Below are 22,583 nucleotides of genomic sequence, written 5' to 3' on the forward strand. Positions count from 1 at the left end.
CAAAAATACAATAATCATTTTTTTAATTGCAATATAAAACAAAATTACAAAACTCTTCTTTTACGTTTCTGATTGGGATTTACCTTTCGTTAAACTGACAAATGCAGATTGTTGTAGAAGTACAGTGATCACATCAATGGTCAAGTGTGCGTTCATGCACACAACTTCTGTGTTCCACCACTAAGTGGCAGCAGGCCTTTACGTTTGAATGTGGCTGAAACGCAGCTGGGTCAAACAGCCTAACTGAGAGTCTCTGTTGTTTCACATTCCTTCATCATAAGGGTGGAAAAGTGCAGGAACTGTGGCCAGGAAGGAAACGTTAAATAAACAGTCCCAGCTCATACCTTTGCAGGGTGTCCACTTCTGAAAAACTATACCCTTAGCCTATACATTGCGCTGTATGCACAAAACTGCTGGTGGAAAATGTTATTTTTGCATATAGCCACAAGAATGTGAGTTTTTAGAAACCAGGTTTTAGAAACCAATTTTAGAAACCAGGGATATATCTGTGCTCTCTCCTTAACTTATTAACAGACAAGTTAAAGTAAGTAATAGGTAACAAATAAGTAGGTGTGTTCTCTGTAGGAGGCCTGCAGTGGGGGGTGACAGTGACACAATACCACTGCAGATAACAAATCGAGGAGGCTTCTGTCAGACCTGGTCTGTGAAGAGAACCTCCTGGCACCTGTTCAAGCTGGTGTTATAACTCTGCGATTACACTGCTTCGTGTTGTTAAATAAGACTTGGGTAAATGCAGAGGCATTGAGTGAAGAAACACAAATAACGTTAATCCTGCTTAAATACAATACATATGTAGCCATCCTTAGTAGCAGGAAATTGTCAAAAGAAACCCTGCTTCCCTTTCTATTTTTTTAAAATGTATTCTGCAAACTGCTGTATGCCATGAGGGCAGCTGAAAATGACAACAGCTTTCCTGCAGCACTCTCAGCTGGGGGTCAACTAAACTCTTTCTCAATAGTGTCCATCAGCTCTTCCTCTGATCCATCGTACTGGATGACTGGCATGGTGAGAGAGGAGCTATGGCAGCTGCCAAAAGTCCTGGGGAGAGTTGAGAGACATGTCAACAAAATGGTAATAAAAACAGGAATTGTAAGTGATACTTGATATTTTCAATATGTTATTTTCAATGTACATGATTCACTAAAAGGCCATCAAGGACCAATATGAAATATATTCAGTAAAGTTGGGCTTGAGACATGGAAATATGTTGTTTTTTGAGCGACCGGTTTTCACACAAACCTCAAACAAAGCAGGAACAGACAGACACTTGGTTGTTTCTGTTCTGCTTGCAGACGTCTGACTAATCTGATCTGCCCTGAGAATAGTGGGTGGGTATTTCGATCCCTTTAAGGTGAATTTGATCTGGCCCTGCTCGGTTTTTACTACTCCACTGAGCTCGGAAATCCATTATTTATTACAGCTGTCTACTTACAATTGTTTTTTGGATGTGGGAACAGCTTCCAACAAAGCTCCTCTTGTCAAAAAGCCCTGAGAGGAGGATTGTTAGGGTAACATGGGTTTTCATCTTACACTCATTGTTATTCAAATATCATCACGCTGTTAATGATCTATAATAAACTGTTATGATCAGATACATCCTGTGCTATCCAACAATAATGATCAAATAGTAGAATTTAAAAGTCCTTACACTGCACTGACTGTGGCAAGCAGGAGTGAAAGCATCCCCGCTCCTCTTGTTTACATCTCTTGATCCACCGTGTGAGCCACGTGGCTCCTCAGCTCTGGACCGAGGAGCTGAGCTGAGATCCTCGTCATCCTCCTGGCTGAAATGACACAGTCCATATGTTTTAGATCTGATGACCGTCTTCTTCGGATGATTTGTCTTTGCGGTAGCTCTCCCTCGCACTTTGCAATCTGTGAGAAATGTGTCCATTTCTTCGTCAATGTCATCGTCCTCCCTAGAAAAGTCAGAGTCGTGTCCCTCGCTGTGGCAGTCCGGTTGCGCACGGTTGCGCAAAATCGCATGGATTTTGAGAGGCTTGAACGGACGGCTGTCCTGTTTGGGGTAAGCGACACCGGCAGTTGTTTGGGTTACGTTCACCTCGCTGACACACGCAGGTGCAACTTTCTTCCCTCGGCTTGTGCCGCTGCCCATGGCCGTCCGTCTGGCTGCTTTCAAAATCTAAACGCAAAGTCCCATTTCCAAATTCCTCATGCGCTTCCAGAGTTGAACATTAACCAACAAAGATCTTGACAGTGTTTAAGGTCAGTTTTCAATTAGGTTTGCGGCTGTACGACAGTTCTTTGGCTAAAAAACTGCTCTAAAGGCCAATTTTCTTAAAAATGTCCCACCACCGATTAGCAGACGCATGTTCTCCATGTTCACAGACCCGCTGCCTGTAAACTTTCTGGTAACCACATCAGGATGAGGAGCAGAGTATCAGTTACATAACAGCAGTTTGGCTCAGGACCCCAGGGAGAAAACTCCGCCTTCTTATTGAGAGAAACACATACCCTTTATGTTTCCATTATTTATACTGGACAAAAGTAACTTCCACTTTTACTTCAGAACCTCTGTTACTACTTATGTTTTATATAATTAGGGCCCGAGCAACCGACGTCGGGTCAGCGAAGGCCCTGTTGAAATTGTAAGGGGTATTATTATTATTATTCGTGATTTTTATTTTTACACTTTGGGTGCATTTCTGGGGGACTTGTCATGCATGAAAACTCACCAAATGTTGCAGACTTGTCAGGTCTGGTGAAAATGAAAATTCAGTTTTTTGGTGATTTTTCACGTTTTCAGCCTTTGTATTTTAACGACCTCCTCCTACAGAATTCATGCGATCAACTTCAAATTTGGTCAATATGCTGTTAAGACCTTTGTGATGAAAAGTTATCAAAAGCTAGAGTTTTCATCGAAGAACCTTGACGTGACATAGCGGCCATTTTGCCTCATTCGGCATGAACAATAAAGTTGTTATAACTCCAAGGTACATTATCCAATCTGCACAAATCTTCTTATGCACGATGCTACTTCAACCCTTAGCATACTTCAAATGCAATATTTTCAATAACTCATAGCGCCACCTACTGGCAAAAGGAAATGTCATATTTTATACTTTTATTTACTCCTCCTAGCCAGTTCACCAGATCAGTCTGAAATTTGGTAATGATAGCCTTAACACATTGATGATGCAACATCGTGAATATTGTATTATGTAAGTTTTCGTTGAACGCTGTTGCCATGGCAACGCATCATTCACCATGAAAAAGTAGGCTGATGGTTCAGTGGCTTGCAATGCTCAAAAACTCATGAAACTTTGTACATGTGTCATAGGTAATGGGAGGACATATTTTATATGTGTTTTTGGCTTATCCATTTGAAATTGCCTCCATAGCGCCCCCTACAATATTTCAAAAGGCCAACCCCAGCGCTATGTTTCAGGTAAATTAATGAAACATGGTAAGCACATGTAACTCGTGAAGACTTAATAAAAAGTCTCTTGGGACCATGCTCTAAACCGTACCGGCCGGAAGTTGGCCATTTTGATATCTGTGTAATTTTTCCATAGATTTTGGCCTATTTCTAGTGACTATAGTTTAACAAACTCCTCCTAGGGACTTTGTCAGATCCACTTCAAATTTGGTTAATACAATCTCAAGACTGTTGTGATTAAAATGTAATCAAAAGCTTTACGTTTTGTTGAATGGCTTAGCCGTAGTGGGCGGCTACTTTATGTGATTCCCCATGAAAAAAGCTGATGTAACTCAGCTGGACTTGTTCCAAATGGTCCCAAACTTGGCCTGAGGATGTCTACAAGCTAATTTTCACTAATACTCACAGCGCCACCTGCTGGCGAAAGGAAATCTGCGTTGTCTGACAAACAGCATCCGTTTTACACAACTTTTACACAATGTGGTATCCAGTTCATATAGAGCAACATAATGCATGTTTGCGGGTCTTCTGTAGCGCCACACAGCAGATACAGGAAGCGGTGGACTATTTGCAAAGCATCATTTCCTGCATCACGCGGTAAAAATGCAGAAAAAAAGCATCGGACTTGTAGGCGCGTTGTCCGACGGTCGCAGACGTTCTCAGCTGCGTACGTTGGAGTCCCGCCAGCACCCCCAACGTGCGGGAGGATGCAAGGGCCCGTTCATCGCTGGTCGCAGCTTTAATTATAAAATATAATTTAAACATTTTTAGACAAAAAAAAATGCCTGCATTTAAATATTCAGCCATTCCCAGGATTGAGAAATATGTTACATAAGGATTTGGACATAGTATTACCATGAAAAGGTTAACAGCGGCCAATTATTTAATTTATCTGTATCACATCAGCAGCAATGACCAGCCTTTGGCCCTCTGTGTTCAGCTAATAGATTTTATTGAGGCAAGTGAGGTCAGGAGTGAGTGAGTTCCTGTCCGCCCGTCATGTCCAGGAGGCCCCCAGCTCAACAGCCCCTCCGGTGACTGATTAAGACTCGAGCACTGAGCCTCAAGAGAAGAGGGCATTCCTTTCCAACAGCTTGGGCTTCCCAGAGATTCCTCAATAAGCTTTTGTTTGATCCACTTGCACATACAAAAGACACAGCAGGAGCATCTCCCTGCCAGAGCTGTTCAACAAGAACCCAGAGTCACCCGAGTAAAGAAGTTGTTTGCTATCTTTCATTAAGTGTCTCTTTCTCTATCTTTCCTTGCTTGTGTGCACAGTGTACACGTGTGCATGTGTGTGTGTCAGACAGCTGTGCAACCTGTTCTCTCTGGAGGATGACCAAGTCAAAGACACCTGCTTTTAATCAACTGGTATTTTCCAAACTGTGAATGTGAGAGGGGAAAAAAACAGCCTGCATGTCCCAGATGTCTCAGCTAGGGAATTCCTGCTTTACTTTTTGATTTTGTTTAGAGAACATGTGTAAGATGTCGGGGAAAGATCTACACTGTCATTCCTTCACTTAAATGTAACTGAAACAGAATGCTTACGCTGAAAACATGTAGCTTGTTTGAAGACCACTCTCAGTAGCAGTTACTTATTGTTTTCATGAAAGGTCAATTGTGGTATCCTGATTATAACCATTTAAATATTAATATAAAACCATTCCTCCACCGCTGTCCAAACAAAAATCTTCTTCTTTTTTCATTTTTTTTTTACATTTTCTCAGAGATTGCCTTATAGGGGAAAGAGCTTCAGAGCAAAACTGGAACATCCTTCTGATTGGGCAATGATTGTATTAATGTAAACTCCAGTTCTTGCCTCTCCAAAAGTCAAATAAAATCTACTTAAATGAAAGTAGAAGTCCTAATTTTAGCTTGTACCCAGTACTTCCACCCTTGCATTTCTTGGTTTGTGTTGTTTTTCAAACCTTTATTTCTGTTATGCTCTGCCTGTATCAGTCTATCGTCGTTAAAAAGATCAGGCGACCACATCTGGAAGAGAACTCAACAGCTTCCAGACGAGGGGAAGGATCTGCCACGAGAAGGAAGCCACAGCCCAGATCGCTGCATAACTGTGGTTTCTCTGACTTCTCCAACATTCAAGAATATTCCTCCTCCCATAGACTTGAAGTACCGCAAGTTCAGCCTTTGTGAAACTCTTGTTCTGGAAATTGTATAGCTTTTTGTATTAAATCCTTCAAAACTATGTGAATTGAAATGATTCTGTGACTGCAATTAGACAATGTGTGAGCTGTTTTTGCAATGTATACAAAGGCCCTTTGCTCTCTTCCAACAGCAACAAAGCATGTGTAAGAAATTTTTATTATTATGACTCAACTGCTCCATTTGAAGGGCAACAAAATAAACTTTAAACTTATTGTTGTCTTGTTTTAGTCAAAGACACATTTCTGCCATATGTCTGACGAAACCAAATCTCTGGAGAGCATTTAACAAGCCAGCTGCCTGCTGATAGGCATTCCAGTCAAACTGTCTGGTGCTCTTACCCCGCCAGGTACACAAACAAGAACATGACAGGGTCAAGAACAACATAATACCAACATAAACACTCATCACATCCTGTAGCAATATTTTTCAGAGGGTCTCCTATTTACTAGTACATCATAAGGCTCCACTCATACCAAACCCCTAAGATTTAAAAGAGGATCTGTATTCCTCAATAATTGTATCCAAAATGTCCTCTCTCTTTACAGACTTTATGCCACTATTTCCAAATGATATAATATACAGTACATTTGAAATTTCCCACAGAGGACACCACAGCTTCTTCCATCCATTGAAACACTACACAAACTGAGACAGAGGGACATTGTAACTCTGACACGGTGACATAAGGTTGTCAGGGCAGAGGTCAATGCAGTTCAACTGTAGTAAAAAAAATGGGGGCAGCCCTGTTTAACTTTGAGCTATCCTTCTTAATCGGCTGGATTACTAAATGTAAATTAAGGCTTTTGCAGTTGTGTTGATGTTGAAAGTACGTCACAGAGATGAACTTGTGACCTCTGTGGGAGGTTTGCGGGAAACATTTTCATTGCTCCCGGCAAACCGTATACTCCCAGTCAAACACAGTTATAAAGACACACCCAGTATCCTTCTCATTGACAGCTTGCTGTAAGAGAGAGGCATCAACCTTTGTTGTGATATCATGATTTAGTTTACGCTGCCCAAGCAGCAAATTGTGAAAAGAGTGTTACGCTTATAACCAGCAGATGGAGCCAGCATTCAAGAAACACAAACCACACAGTCTCTCCTCTGTTGATTCCCACCAGTAAAGAGACTGAAGGGTCTGTGAACTGGACAATGGTAGCTCGCACTGCATCTGCAAAGACAACTTTGCTCTCCAGGTTTAATAAGTTAGGGTGTTGGTTTGCAGTTGTAATCAAGAAAAGGAACCAAAACTGTCAAAAAACATTTTGAGTCAAAATATGCTCTATTGATATTGTTTTGAATAGTAATACAAGATAAACATTATACAGTAGGTTCATTTCTTTCTACTATGAATTGGTAAAAACAAAGGACTAATTCATGACAACAATAATCTAAAAGGAAGCACACTGTAACCATTAAAAGCCACTGAGAAGTAAAGCGAGATGGTTGCGTCCGCAATTCCATACTAACATGCAATTTAGTGCGTTAAAACAGTACACGAGATTTTCTGGTATGTCTGAAACCTTAGTTTGAAACCAATAGTACGTGAATTGCATACTATTTCGGGTGAAATATTACAGTATGCAAACACTGGACACTATGCCGGCATAAATATCCCACAATGCAAAGCGGTAGTGATGACAATGTTCATAACAGATAATGGCGGACAGCTCTTTAACTTCAATAATGCTTCAATGTAAGTGTAAGTATCAGATTCCACTTTGCTAGGCATAATATATTTGAAATGAGTTCATTCACATGAGGTTGGCACAGGTTACAATGGTTTCGCATCTCCAACCGGCAAGGAGGCTCTCAGGAAGTGACGTGGTAATGTAATATGTAATGTAAAAATACACATACTACTATTTAGTCATTCAAAAATATGTTGAACGATGGTACACATATTGAGTATTTAGTGCATATTATTTAATTTTGAAGGCAGCATATGTAACTTTTGCTTAATGGCAATCATTGTGGCCCAAAGTAACAATTACAGGAAAAACACACAAAGTAGAGAAGAGTCATTAAGTCAGTGAAATGAGTAAGTAATGTCTTTTATACAGCAGTATCTATCTAAAGTTGACAAAAATGTGCCAACATAATTTGCTGGTCACAACAGACCAGTAGAGGCTATACCAGCCAAACCCTGATTGTATTAATTAAGCAAGGGTGTGTTTTATTAATCATTATTTTCAGCATTAAATTTGCATGGGGAAGGATGTCATTTTCCTTTTTTTTAACAAAAGTTAAAGTGTCACTTAAATCTACAAAAACGTTTTTTTGGCCACTTGGGAGCAACAGAAACAAGCTTTTAACTCAATGTTGATACAACACATTTTAAGGTGACATGAGGAGCAGTTGCTTATCACCAGCAGTTACAAATCAAAATTAGGTTTAACTACAAACCTAATGAATGTCAATCAAATATTCACTCTTTTTAAGTTCTGCTATTGGTTTCTACAAACTCCAGAAGGACATATCTGGCTCTTTAGCTGCTAAATGGTCCACAATGTTTACCAGCTAATTGCTAACAGTGTCTGTCTGCTGTTTGGTGCTGAGCAGGAAGTGTACAGTCGGTTTTCAGAGCCTTTTCACTGAAAATAGCTACCTGCTGTGGCTGAAACTGGTGCTATGAGAGCAGTGAGATACCAAAACAGTAAAGTTGTGGGCTCAACAGTTAAACAATGAACTGAAACTCACTGTAAAGCTCACTCTCCCATGCTTCTGTGCACCGTGTGCTGGTATGTCTTCTCAGACCAGTAGTCTGTGGTCACTACTGCAGTAAACCTTTTTCTGTCAAAAGGCCATGTAATCAACAGAAAACAATTACTGCTTCTCTCAGGCACTCAAAACACTCAATACCAGCATCTGCTCACTTCCTAATTACCTACTAGGTAAAAGCTTTATTTAGAGAGGACCTCACAGCAATCAATCCTTGCATTATACTTGGCTTGTTTGTCAGCATCCATATGTGTCGGATTGGAAGTGTCAGGTCTGTTCAGCTCAATTACATTTGATCAACTTTACCTATACCTTTTAGGTAAAGTTAATATATAATTTTCTTGCATTTCTTAGTAACTTTTTCCTCTTCTTACCTAATCCACTATAAACTTTTGACCTGAAAGTATATCCCGGTTTCCTGGTTTACTCCTTAGGCTCATTTTACCCATTTGCTCCCAGGCTAGTGCTAACCTGTTTTTGCTTCCACAACCAAGTGTTTTAAATACCTCCCCTTTGTTTAGGGAGTTTTTTCTTTTGTTTACCTTTAGCTATTCAAGATATCTCCTCTGGCAGAAATGTCATGTCAATGAGAGCAAGTTGCTGTGAAGCATTGGCTCAATCAAGTTCTTAGCTCTGATGTTGATGTGGAAAGAATACACCAAGGTAAAACTGTAGTTGTTTCTCAGAAATCCTTTGTGTTCTCATTGGTTGCATTGTTGGTCTTTGTGCATTTGAAAAGACCAAGCATTTTTGAAAACCAAACCTTTAACGCTGGATAGGAAGAGTTTCATGAAGTCTAATAAAGTCTAAGAAGAAAAATATGCTGGTGAAGCTAACAGTGTGGCTCTAAGGATGGCAGTATTGGTCTGTCAGTTCACCACTTTGGTTCGGACTGAAATATGTCAACACCTGTTGAATGGATTGCCATGAAGTTTTGTTCAGACATTCATGATCCCCACAGGATGAATCCTACCAACTTTGGTGAACCCCTGTCTTTTCCTGTAGTGCTACCAGCAATCTCAACAATTACAAGGTGGATTGCAATTACATATAGAACATCCATGTCCCCCTTAAGATTAATTATCATAACTTTGGTTATCACTTCACTCTTCCTGTATCATCATCATCAGGTCAAACGTTTTATTTCTTGTATTGGTTAACGACCAAATACCTGCAAATCAAATGACATTGCAATCAGCCTCAGCATTACTTTGCTAATTAGCGCTAATTAGTAAAGCATGCTAAAATGTTAAAGTACAATGATAAACATTATACCTGCTAAACATCAACATGTTAGCATTGTCATTATGTGTATGTTTCAATGCTGAGGCAGACTCTTAAGTCTGGTCTCTATCTACTAGTGCTCTAAGCAATTCAGCTTAGAGCACTAATCAGTTACCTCTAAAAATAGATAATAAAAATGATAAAATATGCTACAGTAGATTTCTCCCAGTCAATAGCATGGTAAATTGCAATCGACAAGCTTTCAATTGCTTTTAATAACTGAACTAAAATAAATCCCCAATACTGACTGGCTATAGACTATAAATCTATAGACTATAGATCTAACTGTTACAAGATTTAAATTAGCAAGATTTAAAACAGAATGATTTAAAATAGCATGCAACAAAATTCCACAACAATATGGCCAAGTAAGGAGCTATGCTGCTAAGTTTCTGTTTCCAGTTTGATGCTGTCCATGGTGCTGAATATACAATTGTGCTAAATACCTCACCATTTAATTGATAAAGTCCTGAGGTATGTGAGGGATTTTGTACAGACCTTCTCAAATCTATAAGTCCTTTAAAATGTTTTTGGATTACACATTTCGAAACCTTCTGCAGCAGCTCTGTGCAACTAAATCTTTCTTTTTAACTGATTTGTAATAATTATAAACCTTCACAGGTGGCTAAACTAGTAATGCTTTTGTTGCACAGTTGCCAGAAAGCAGAGCATGTTATAGGCTGTAGAAAGTGTACTTTTCCCTACAAAAACAAGTGTGGATGCACTTCATGACATACAGGAACACAGCTCAGTGTTTACTGTGTATGTGAATGCTTGTACCTGCCTACCAGAGATGGGAATAAGTATAGTGTGGAGTTGAAAAAAGTGCCATGTATGTGCACACACCCCTCTCCGTGTTACATAATGGGACTGTTGATGGCTGGCATCATTATATGCCCCGTCTATGCCAGTCTAAAAATACTGTCAGGACTCCAACAGTATGTGGAATTTATGTAACTGAAAAGAACAGGAGAGGGGTTTGGATCCCAAGCTGTTTCTATGACAGTCCAGAGCCAATGTGACAGAGAGGGTGGACGAGGAGGAAAGAACCAGACTTGTGTAAAAAGAGGAAAGGAGGAAGTTGTGTGTGTGTGTGTGTGGGGGGGGGTATCATTTGCTAACTCCAGCCTTGTTCAGGGGATGAAACCTCCAAGTACCCTCCTCTATAGTAAGCATTACATTACATTACAGTCATTTTTAGCAGACGCTTTTATCCAAAGCGACTTACAATTCAGTATCTATCTGCAGACCGGGAGCAATTTTGGGGTTAAGTGTCTTGCTCAAGGACACATTGACATGAGACTAGCAGAACAGGAGCCGGGGATCGATCCACCGACCCTCTGATTGAAAGGCGGCCCTGCTCTCCACTTAGCCACGGTCACCCCTAAGCCTTAAATAACATTTGAATTGCCTTTTCATTCTTAATACTGCACTATAGCTTCACTCTGCAATACAATGAAGCTCCGTCTGCATTTTAAAAAGCAACCCATCTTGAAACATTAGATGGGACAGCGTCTTTAACCACCTCATGGAGCTAGCGACTCAGCAGGAACATATTAGTAAATCTATTTGAGACAGTTTTTAACCAACTCACAACATCAATGAGCAAGCTACTTACAATTGGAAACACTTCCTTTCAGGTGGCAAAATTGGGGATGTTGGTTAGAAATGAAAAGCCTGCTGTGTGAAAGTAAAGACCTATTGTTTAAAAGTTTAAATGTTGATGACATTTAAATGTTGGAAGGACGACAGGCTTAGTGAACAGTCAGTTGATAATGCCACTTATTTTCCTCTCAATTTAAACATGATTGTGATACATATTTTATGTTATATAAACAAACTGCAACGTCTCAGCATGTAAGCAAGAAATCTACCATTTCATTTCCGCATGTACCATTTCATTTCCTTGTTGATAAAGGTTTTTTACAAGAATCTCAGCAAAGGAACACCATTTTGCCTCTTGCTCACCTCTGGAACAAAAACGGCAAAGCCATATCAACACTGTTTTGTGACGTTGTAAACATCCGATAGACCTTTACTATCAGGTAGCAGCATCTGGATGTGTTGAGGTAATACCTTGTTTAAAGTGGCGCTATCCTCTGTTCCCTCAGAAGTGTCCTTTTACTCACAGATCAGACTCTGGGGAGGGAATCTACTCAAGTGTGATTAGAGCAGCATTATTGGCTAAATGTTTCCCCTAATTAACATCCAGTTAAAGTCAATAGTAAGACCTCATTTTCATTTGCAGCATCCATAAGCCCTGATGATTTTTCCTGATACATTTCCAACATCCTTGACAAGTTGGCATATACAGTTGTGGTCAAAAGTTTACATACACTTGTAAAGAACATAATGTCATGGCTCTCTTGAGTTTCCAGTTATTTCTACAACTCTGATTTTTCTCTGATAGAGTGATTGGAACAGATACTTCTTTGTCACAAAAAACATTCATGAAGTTTGGTTCTTTCATGACTTTATTATGGGTTAACAGAAAAAGTGACAAAATCTGCTGGGTCAAAAATATACATACAGCAACATGAATTAGCAATTTTGGTGACTTAGAAAGTTGTGTCAATGAAATGAGCTTCATAGCATGGCCTCTTAACTTCTTGTGAGTGATTATGAGTGACTACAACTGGTGACTTCTCTGAGGCCATTTAAATAGGGCTCATTGGATACAAACGCCCACAAACGCTACAATGGGAAAGTCAAAGGAGCTCAGCATGGATCTGAAAAAGCGAATCATTGACTTGAACAAGTCAGGAAAGTCACTTGGAGCCATTTCAAAGCAGCTGCAGGTCCCAAGAGCAACAGTGCAAACAATTGTTTGTAAGTATAAAGTGCATGGCACTGTTTTGTCACTGCCACGATCAGGAAGAAAACGCAAGCTATCACCTGCTGCTGAGAGAAAATTGGTCAGGAGGGTGAAGAGTCAACCGAGAACCACCAAAAAGCAGATCTGCCAAGAATTAGAAGCTGCTGGAACACAGGTGTCAGTGTCCACAGTCAAGCGTGTTTTGCATCTCCATGGACTGAGAGGCTGCCGTGCAAGAAGGAAGCCCTTGCTCCAAAAGCGGCACCTTAAGGCTCGACTGAAGTTTGCTGCTGATCACATGGACAAAGATAAGACCTTCTGGAGGAAAGTTCTGTGGTCAGACGAAACAAAAATCGAGCTGTTTGGCCACAATGCCCAGCAATATGTTTGGAGGAGAAAAGGTGAGGCCTTTAACCCCAAGAACACCATGCCTACCGTCAAGCACGGTGGTGGTAGTATTATGCTGTGGGGCTGTTTTGCTGCCAATGGAACTGGTGCTTTACAGAGAGTAAATGGGATAATGAAGAAGGAGGATTACCTTCAAATTCTTCAAGATAACCTAAAATCATCAGCCCGAAGGTTGGGTCTTGGGCGCAGTTGGGTGTTCCAACAGGACAATGACCCCAAACGCACATTAAAAGTGGTAATGGAATGGCTAAATCAGGCTAGAATTAGGGTTTTAGAATGGCCTTCCCAAAGTCCTGACTTAAATCCCATTGAGAACATGTGGACAATGCTGAAGGAACAAGTCCATGTCAGAAAGCCATCAAATTTAACTGAACTGCACCAATTCTGTCAAGAGGAGTGGTCAAAGATTCAACGAGAAGCTTGCCAGAAGCTTGTGGATGGCTACCAAAAGCGCCTAATTGAAGTGAAAATGGCCAAGGGACATGTAACCAAATATTAGCACTGCTGTATGTATATTTTTGACCCAGCAGATTTGATCACTTTTTCTGTTAACCCATAATAAAGTCATGAAAGAACCAAACTTCATGAATGTTTTTTGTGACAAAGAAGTATCTGTTCCAATCACTCTATCAGAGAAAAATCAGAGTTGTAGAAATAACGGGGAAACTCAAGAGAGCCATGACATTATGTTCTTTACAAGTGTATGTAAACTTTTGACCACAACTGTACCTATACAGTCAAAAGAAATACATGTTTATAAAGATGTTGGTAGCTTAGGGTGTAGATTATAAAGGACATATTGGGTAATGAGCCTCTGATTTGTCTCCTAATTGACTTATAGTGTGTGGAAGACATGGAAATGCTGTTTATAGTCAAGGAAACAAGTATAAACTTGCATCTTTTTTGTATTTCTTAAACTTTCCAATATTATCATTAAACACTGCCACGTGAAATTAGACTTATTGTACTTCTGTATTCACTTGGCAAGCAGTGGTGAAAGAAGTAAAAGTAGCAATACATGACATAAAAATACAGAAGAGCAAAAATCCTGCAATATGCTTTTTAACTTAAGTATTATAAGCAACAAGGAACTTTCATTTTGTGTTGGTTTAGGCGTCTCCTGTGAATGAAAGTGGTAGTGTTTCCACGCACCTCTATCACTTTAGAAGACCTCTCATTTTACTGCAGCAGGTGTCTAACAGTCTACTCCACACTCGGTCCTGGTTCTCCTATTGTCCAGCAATATTGTGTCGGTGTTGGTTCCCAGCGGGGGTCGGCGGAGCAGCGAGGCGAAGCTCTGCTCCTGGCCGGAGGAGGAGATATTGTTGCCGGGGGCTGAGCTTTCCTCCTCCCTCCGGAACTTTCAATTGCTGATCGAAGACAGCAGCAAAGCCGGATCTTTGTCGGTCCGAGGCGGGCAGGTCTCTGTTGGAGGCCCCGTTGGAGTCTGAGCTGATGGACTTTCTGGTGAACCTGCATGATTTCATCTAATCTCTTGCGGAACACAACCCAGTGGCACTGATGACATGCATTAAGAATAAATAGCCAATCTTTTCACTAATGGAAGTATTGAATGTATAAATTATATATATTATATACATAAAAAGTACAGCCACAATATGTATTCTTACAGTGGCTCATCAAGGTAAAGCAAGTCTAATGTATATTACTTCTATCTCTATATATTGTACATCATAAGGTGTTTTGTATTTAGATATCTATTTGCAAAGTACAGTTGTCAAACAAATGTGCTGGAGTAAAAAGTACAGTAGTACTTTATGAATATAAAGAAGATTAAAATGTGAATACTCAAGTCAAGTACAAGGGAAAATTGTGTTTTAGTAATTAAACAAATATAGTTAGATCCACCACTGATGGCAGTTTACAATCTAAAGCATATATATCTTGGAATTGACAGTTGTACAGATCTCAAGGATCATAATATTATAACACAAAATACTGGTGTGCTATTGTTAGTGTGGCATTGGTTCTGAGTAAAGATACCTTGTATTGTCTTGTCTCGGCCTTGATAACAACTCCATGGGTAGATGTAGTGATGCCTCACTGAACACTAAACTCTAACGGCTGTAGGGAGCTACTGAAGCAGAAGCCTGTGCTCTTTTTGAATAGAGTTAGCCAGTTCTTGACAAATTACACCTGGTAAGCAAGTCTGAAACACGTTACCTCAGTGTTTGTAAGATTTATGCATCCACACCTAATTCACTTGAATCTGGCAGACACGGCAGAAAGACCATGATGGGAAAAAAAGGAGATTTCCTCAACAGTTTTTTGTGAAGACGTATGCACTTCCCCGTCATTCAAAAGGAGGTTGTAAAAGTTAACAACCTCTGCATATAATAGAAATGCAGTAAACATACTCTGACATATGGCAGGTTAAGCTGATCAAAGCCTTACGATGGGGTTTAGATGAGGGGTAAGCAGGAGGGGATTGACATTTCAGCATTTCTTCACTTTATGACATTCTCTTACCTGTAAATCTGTAGGAAAGCTTGTAACAGAGTGCATTTGTTAAAAAATGTGAAACACATAAAGATGTTTATATGATTTTATAAGAAACTGGCCTACAAAGATGTTAAATTTCTTGAGCCTATGTAACAAAAATGTCCAACCATTCATGACATTTCTTCTTTTCATATTTCTCAGATTTAAAAAGTGAATGATTCTAACTCAGGGTGCGAGATATTGCTCATAACATCTGATTTGGCTTTCTGGCTGTCTTTCACAGAGCTCTACGTTGCTGTTGTTCTGTTTGTGTTATCAGAGTTCAGCGGACTAGGCTGAATAATTCAATGCTCCCAGAAGAACCTCTCTCACTGAGTCATTGCACCGACCTAGTTTACATCAGGAGTTTACAGGTCGGGCAGGGGGCTGGAGACTTGCAGCCCTGTAGCCTTGGTCTGGGAAAAAAAGAACTCCACTCCACAAGATCAGCCTTTGACAGTATTGGATATTGAAGTTAAAATGTTTTAAAATGTGTCTGTGTGACACTGTAGAGCTCTAAATACATGTTTGGTATTTGCCCTCTGCTATCAGTGTCGATCTAAAGATGACAGTCACAGCGGCACAAGTCAAACAGGACTTAACTTTGAGCTCCTTCCAAAGGCACAGTGTTAGTTCAACCACCTGCCGGGCTGACAAGGAGAAATGTCACGCCTGTTAAACAGACCACCAACATCTGAAAGCTCAGCTCAGTGACAAGCCCGATGGTGCTCATAGCTCTCCTTTGACCTGCCAAGACTATTGAGGCCAAATGCGCTTAAAATGCAGCATGAAACACAAGCTGTCGATGCTCATCTGTGAGTGGGAGTCTGCTCACCACAAGCTCCAGATTCAAGAGTTGTTGAGAGGTGACAGTACAGATCCGTCACGTAAAATCATGTTTTGGAACACAATGTTTTTGAAATTGTAAATGCAAGAATTACTGAACGCACTGCACTTCAGCTGGAAAAAAATAGATTGACTTTTTCCATGTTTTCCTTTTAGTTTTTTCAAGTAAACTAAGGGTGGCGCAACAGATACCAAGCACCGGTGTAAAAACTAAATTAAATTCCCCCTTGAGAGAGAAAGAGAGAGAGATGAAAAATCCAACTAGGAAAAATTGAATTGGGCAGCCTCAGGTTCAGGTAAGCCAAGGTTAAGGAAATGCAACAAAACAGCACAGTGTTTTCATTGAAAATCAATACGGTGCTTCTTATTAATATCGTCATACTGCTGTGTACAGGTCAGATTTTTCAACATGCAGGGAACACTGAAGGAATGAGAGTGCAGTCTGTGTCAGTATTAGAGGTCTGTGCAGACACTTGACGGTCAGGAGACAAACAATGTTGCTGGAAATACACTAAACACTATGTTGCCACTAAAGATTCTATTATTTCTCCCTTTAAAAGAACTCTTTTAACCTAAATGTTTCAACAAACTAAGTTCAGTTTTCAGAGATATTCAGGCAATCTCATTACTTTTACCTCTCATGTTCGCAGCACATTTCCTACTTTCCTCTGGCTGACCTCCCATTAGCAACAGCTATCACAGTCTGACATGGATATCACTGCTTCAAGTCAATATTCAAATCACACCTCAGATGCAGAGTGGCCCCCCCTGCCAAGTTTCTGTTAATCCATTTGGGGCAAAAATGAAAGAATTATCTCCCCATTTGCCAAAAAAACTCTTCCTAAAACACTTGCAATATGTTTTTATGGAATACTGATTAGAAGTGAGAAATTAGTAATCAACTGAAAACCTCTTTCTGCCGGACTTTCAAGATTTTTTTTTTCACGTTAATATAAGAAACATGCTTGCTAAGTGACATTATTTTGACAACATTAGCAACTGATCGCTTACTAAGTCCCGCCACCCTTACTTACTGTTTCTATGTCTGTCAAGCTACTCACAATTTAGATTCCCCACTCAAAATTCGTAGTCAAACATTAGGTTATTGATTTCAAACCAAGACAGATAAACCTACGCGTCTCATTTCTCAAATATTGAGTTTGGTTGCTGGAGTGTAAATTTCCACAAATACATTGAAGAGCAGGAAAGAGCTGCTAATGTCGGCTTAAGGTCTGATATCTGGGACCAGCTTCCGCACAGTGGGAACATACAACCCTCGTTCACAATAGCACATCTACTGTGTAGTTAGTATTTCCTTTCCTTAACATAACCTGTAACCCCACAAATTAATGTAGTATGAAATGTACCATGGCATTGGTAATGCTGGATTAGCAAACTTGTTAGCCAGGCATTAAGTGCTACAGGCCTGCAATGCATAGTTACAATTGCTAAGGTATCTATAGCCATTTATATTTTGGAGGGCAAGTTAAGCAAACAGGTACCCCTCTAGCACCAGTTTTGGGCATGTCAGAGATGGCGTGTCAGTTTCCACTCCTTACATGCATAGTGTCTTTTCAAAATAAACTTCTGTCTTCACAGGCAGTTAGGTTTAGGCAACAAAACCACTTAGATGGGCGTGATTGACATTAACTAGACTGACTAACAGCTCGCCTGACTAGCGAGTGACAAACAAGTCGTGAATAGCTACTAGTGTATTTTCTGTGTTTTTTTCTGTTCTACGACATAAAAGTCAATACCCCAGTAAATACCCCATTCATGAATTTTAAAGTGTTTACATGTCTTAAAAAAGGCCATCGCTAACAAGTGACTAAATGAGACTACTAAACGTCATCTTGACGAATACTAGTCCGTCTTTAGCTTAGTGATGTGGAGTCATGTGACCTTGTTCGTTTATAGTCTGTTAGTTTTTCACTTCTATTATCCTGCTGAAGAAAACATGCAAGTATCGTACCCAGGTGAAAAATAAATATGCTAAATATATTTAATCTTAGCATACTTGAGTATACTCTAGTATACTTGAAGCCCTACTAATCATCAGTATACTTAAAGAGTGCTATTTTGGAACAACTTATTTTGTACTTAGTAGATTTTAGTTGTGATTAAATACTAGTTATGGACAATTTGAAGTGTATTTAGTATATTTTTTTGTGCTAAATTGGAACAACTTAAAGTATACTTGGTACAATTTAAGTATATGACTATGTATTAATATACATGCTGATAGGCAACTTAAATTATACTTTTTTTGTGTTTTAAGTATATTTGAAATATATTAGGAGTATTTTACAAATATGTAAATATTACAACATTAATATATTTATATTGTGGTAATAGTATACCAAAAGTTATACTTTTGGCTTATTCCAATTACTAAGAAAGCACACTTTCTTATTACTATGCTATATTACTTTGTACACTACATACTTTTACATCACAATATTATAAATGTATTACCAGTATCCTAAATGCTGAATGAACTTCCCAGATAGTAATCAAACACTTTAATGAAATTCAAATATATTCTTAATATATTATATTTATAATAGTACATTGCAAATACACTGTCAAAAATTGTAATATTTGCAAATATATAAAATGTACCAACATCGTAAATGTAACAATTTGCAAATTAAAACTTTAAACACTTTCAAATAATTGTAATATAATGCATTTGAGAAATAAGAAAAATATACTTAAGAGAGCAAAACATGTTCTGATTTAAGTTTACATGGTACATGTATTACTAAACAAAACAGAATGACCATGTTTCAGATTAAAACACAGAAGAACACTGAACCATCAAAAAGAATTGCACCGCTGCAGAGTCTCGCTCACTAAATAGAAACACAAACATGATCCACGTTATGTTCCTTTCTTTTGGTTGAACTGCTCGTTCACTTCCGTCTGATGGCCGCTCGCACGGCCGAGGCACTCGTCCGCGGAGACTCTTGAATAACAGCGTCTGTTAAGAGAAGATACGAGAGATGATGTCACAGCATATTCATACAACATTTTCTTCTATTTTGACTACACAGGAAATCCTGTTAAACCAATATTATTTTTTGAACAGTAAATCAGGATTAACTTGAGGAACTATATCAATATGATATGCTAATATTCCTACCAGTGCAGGTCAAACATATTTCATCACTGGTGGTGTGTTTACCACGAACATGTGATCCTGCTGCTTTATAAATCACAGAAGCCTTAAATTGTCTACATACAACTCAAATTACCGACCTGTATTGGCCTGCACTTTGGCAACGTCCAGTTGTCTTTTAGGAGGTCCCACTTTCCCAGACTTCCCAGTCAGGGTGGACCAGTGGAAGGACCTCCTTTGTGAACACCAGGGCAGCCAGCTCCTGGCAAAAAAGGGTCATGCGTGATCGATTAAACTGTCACTGTGCTGCCAGCCAAGGTGTGCTGTATATGAGAGAACAAATGGAACACAATATACAGTTGGAAGATCTCTACCTACCTATTATGAATTGATAGACATTATTCACATATGAATATGACGAGCCGCATCTTCCTTCCAGCTCCTCCTCTATTGCTGACGACCATCATTATGTTGCCTGTGTATTTGTCAAGCTGTGCCAGGAACGTGGCTTGACCAAAGTGGTTATACGCATGAATTCTGCATTTACCTGAAAAAAACAGTGAAAGAAATGTTTTATTGTTGTAGCTTGCAATGTTTAAGCAATTCATACCTTCTTCCTACTGATTTTCCACACACCTTACATTCCCATACGCCCATTCACATATTCTACCTAAAGGAGAAAAAAAACCAACAAGGTCAAGATAGAGCCAACATTTCTGCAGAAAACTATGGCTTAGTTCATATAGAACTTATCAATGCCATCATATGTTATGTTACTCACCTGCATTGAGGGGTTGCCTGGACAAGACGTGATCTACTTTGTTGATTCGGCCCTGTAGTGTTGTACCTGAAAGTAATGGAAAATATTACAAGGTTAGTTTTCAACCAGAATGACAAATAACCAGCTGCAGAGGTGCGTCTGCCTGATCTTGCATTGTACATATTTTATTGTATATTATTCCATATTTCGTTGTCAATACACTGAAGCGTGAGCGGCGCCTGCCCCGTTTCTAGGCGGGGAAGTCGTTCGCACCTAACACGGTGGTCACTCCGTCGGCTGTCCCACCTGCAAGGATATACGTTCCTTTTTGAGGTGCTGGAACAATACCTTCGGCCTTTTATCTCACCCCGTCGCTATTGTTAGGATTTGGGATTAATTGTCTTCTTGAAATTCTTTTACGGCTAAAGCCCTAGGCGTTCTCAATGGGATGCAACCCTAGCACCCTGTATAGAATAGTTATGTACTTCGTCTGTACTTTACTATTGCCTATTGTGAACATTCTCACTATTTTATGACTAACACTGCACAGTTTTCACCCATGGTACTTACCTTAAGCACCGTATGGTAGCTTCTGTCGTCACGTCTGGATTGCACGGTTAAGGGACAGGGAAAGAGGTTTAAATTGTTTTAAAGAACCAGAATACGTTGTTTGGTTTCAGTCTCTTACAAAATGTAAGGCCGGTTTTTTATTTAGGTTTTTCGCAGAACAATTACATACAACAATTTCAAGTCAATGAAACAGTTTCTGTAATAAGTCTAACACTCCTTCTATAAGGAGTTTTCCTCTTTATCAGTTCGCACTGATTTTGCTATGAGGAATAAAACAGACCCTCTCTCTGTACTTCCTCTCCCTCCTCCCTCTTTTCTGCGCTGCCCTGCTGTTTTTATGCTGTTCTCAGGCTGGAACCTCCTTCAAGCTAATGAGTAACTCACACTCGAGTCCTCCCCTTTTTTTTTTGAGCTGACACAGAACATAACTGGTTTGATCCCGTTTACAAGAGGAAGCATATAGTTTAGAGTGACTATTCTAATAAAGACACATATACAGTTTATAAGGTTCATCACATCTATCAAAAAGTAAAACAAGTTATAGGTTTAATTACTTCAAACAAAATTAAAAAAGGTTTATAGGTTATACTGATTACACTTTGAATAAAAAAAAGGTTACAAGTTATAATGGTTATACTTTTATGCTTTCATACTTTTTCTACGATCTCTCAACAACACCAAATCACATTCCCTGCATATGAAACCATAACATTAATTGGCAATAAATCGCATTTATTTTATTTATTTTTTCAGGCCACCGCAGTATAACGAGCCACTTATACTGTAATGTCAACCAACTGTGTAAACCTCTCTGCAGTTTAGCTCGTGCCGAACTCGAGCAGCAGGTGCAGCCGGTTAAGATGTAGGTAGCCTGTGTTAGCAAATGACGCAGCCTTAACGGCATTAGCATAACCGGCTATAGCCTAGATAACCATTAGCAGCAGAAGGGCGTTCCCCCTCGGGGCATCGTGAAACGAAGCATAGTATCAGGCGCGGGTTGCGACAAGCCACGCAGTGCACGACAACCAGCGTTGTTACCTTTCACGCGGTGTTTCTAGCTACTGCTGAGCCAGATAGCAAGTGCTAGCGAACCACGATGTGACTATAGCCACATGGTGGAAGTTAGCTGTTGACGCACGCAGCCTGAGCGGCAGCAGCTTGGTGAGCAGAGTGTTCTCTACCGAAGGTCCTCTGCTTTGGAAGCAACGTCGAGACGAAGCCAGAGTATTTCACAATCAGCGCAACTATGCTAACCGGCGCCAAAGCCGCTAGCTCGTGCTAACTCACATAGCAGGCCATTCAGCATCCTCGGACACGTGCTAACCTAAATTCACCAACCTCTCAAATATAATTGTCAAAAGAACCATATCCGTCTTCGTAAAACAAATACTTCTAAAATAACATGTTACTTAAGATGGCAAATGATTGGACTTACCTTATGACTTGGTCCTGCTCGGTCGGTCAGAATCTGATCAGAATGCCAAGTCCACGCTCAGTCACGTGTCACGTTGGTGAAGTGACGTTTCCTTACACAGACCGTCACGTGATGATTCAGTCACATAAAGTTTACTTGATTTGCCTACATTCAGGTTATACATATTTTCAGGTTATTGCATATTTACTTAATGTTTAAGTGTTTGAATGAATAAACTTTTGATTTCATACAATTCAGCTACATTTTACTTAAAAATATTATTGAATGATTATGAGTGTAGCTATTTGTGTACTTTATACAATTTTGATAATTTAAACAATTGGAAAGGTTATAAAGGGGCTTTCGGTGCATCATTCTTCTAATACACATAATCAATATGAATTAACATTTTCCTCAAGAAATATACACATAATGTACTGAAATATAAGCATGAATAAGATGTACTAAAACGGCAAGATATCAAAATAGTTAAAAAATGTGCATCCGGTGCATTTGTTTCAATGGTAATTTAGAGCATACATTTTGAAATATAAA

At 39.5% G+C, this 22,583-nt stretch overlaps 1 protein-coding gene and 1 long non-coding RNA gene across 2 annotated transcripts; both read right to left on the reverse strand.

The window, feature by feature from the left end:
- Positions 1 to 60: 60 nt before the first annotated feature.
- On the reverse strand, positions 61 to 2,378 carry LOC137877758 (uncharacterized). The gene is made up of 3 exons (XM_068717837.1): positions 1,670 to 2,378; positions 1,454 to 1,509; positions 61 to 1,059 (listed from the first exon to the last, which is right to left on the reverse strand). The coding sequence occupies exons 1-3, from the start codon at positions 2,135 to 2,137 to the stop codon at positions 957 to 959; spliced, it is 627 nt and encodes a 208-aa protein (XP_068573938.1). The 5' UTR covers positions 2,138 to 2,378; the 3' UTR covers positions 61 to 956.
- A 16,461-nt stretch (positions 2,379 to 18,839) lies between these two features.
- On the reverse strand, positions 18,840 to 22,104 carry LOC137877826 (uncharacterized). Its single transcript, XR_011103574.1, has 6 exons — positions 22,050 to 22,104; positions 20,066 to 20,131; positions 19,921 to 19,954; positions 19,663 to 19,831; positions 19,425 to 19,546; positions 18,840 to 19,146 (listed from the first exon to the last, which is right to left on the reverse strand). It is a non-coding gene; the product is annotated as an uncharacterized lncRNA (long non-coding RNA).
- Positions 22,105 to 22,583: the final 479 nt, after the last annotated feature.

This window comes from Cebidichthys violaceus, unplaced genomic scaffold (assembly GCF_023349555.1).
Source record: "Cebidichthys violaceus isolate CVI_PGR_0920_01 unplaced genomic scaffold, fCebVio1.0.p SCAF_22, whole genome shotgun sequence".
Classification (NCBI taxonomy): domain Eukaryota; kingdom Metazoa; phylum Chordata; class Actinopteri; order Perciformes; family Stichaeidae; genus Cebidichthys; species Cebidichthys violaceus.

Bases quoted from the DNA above. Each gene is read 5' to 3' on its own strand.
- LOC137877758 (XM_068717837.1), bottom strand. From the start codon at position 2,137: ATGGGCAGCGGCACAAGCCGAGGGAAGAAAGTTGCACCTGCGTGTGTC. The intron at 1,510-1,669 runs GTAAGGACTTTT...TCCTCCTCTCAG, and splicing joins CTTGCCACAGTCAGTGCAGT to GGCTTTTTGACAAGAGGAGC. The intron at 1,060-1,453 runs GTAAGTAGACAG...AACTCTCCCCAG, and splicing joins CCCACATCCAAAAAACAATT to GACTTTTGGCAGCTGCCATA.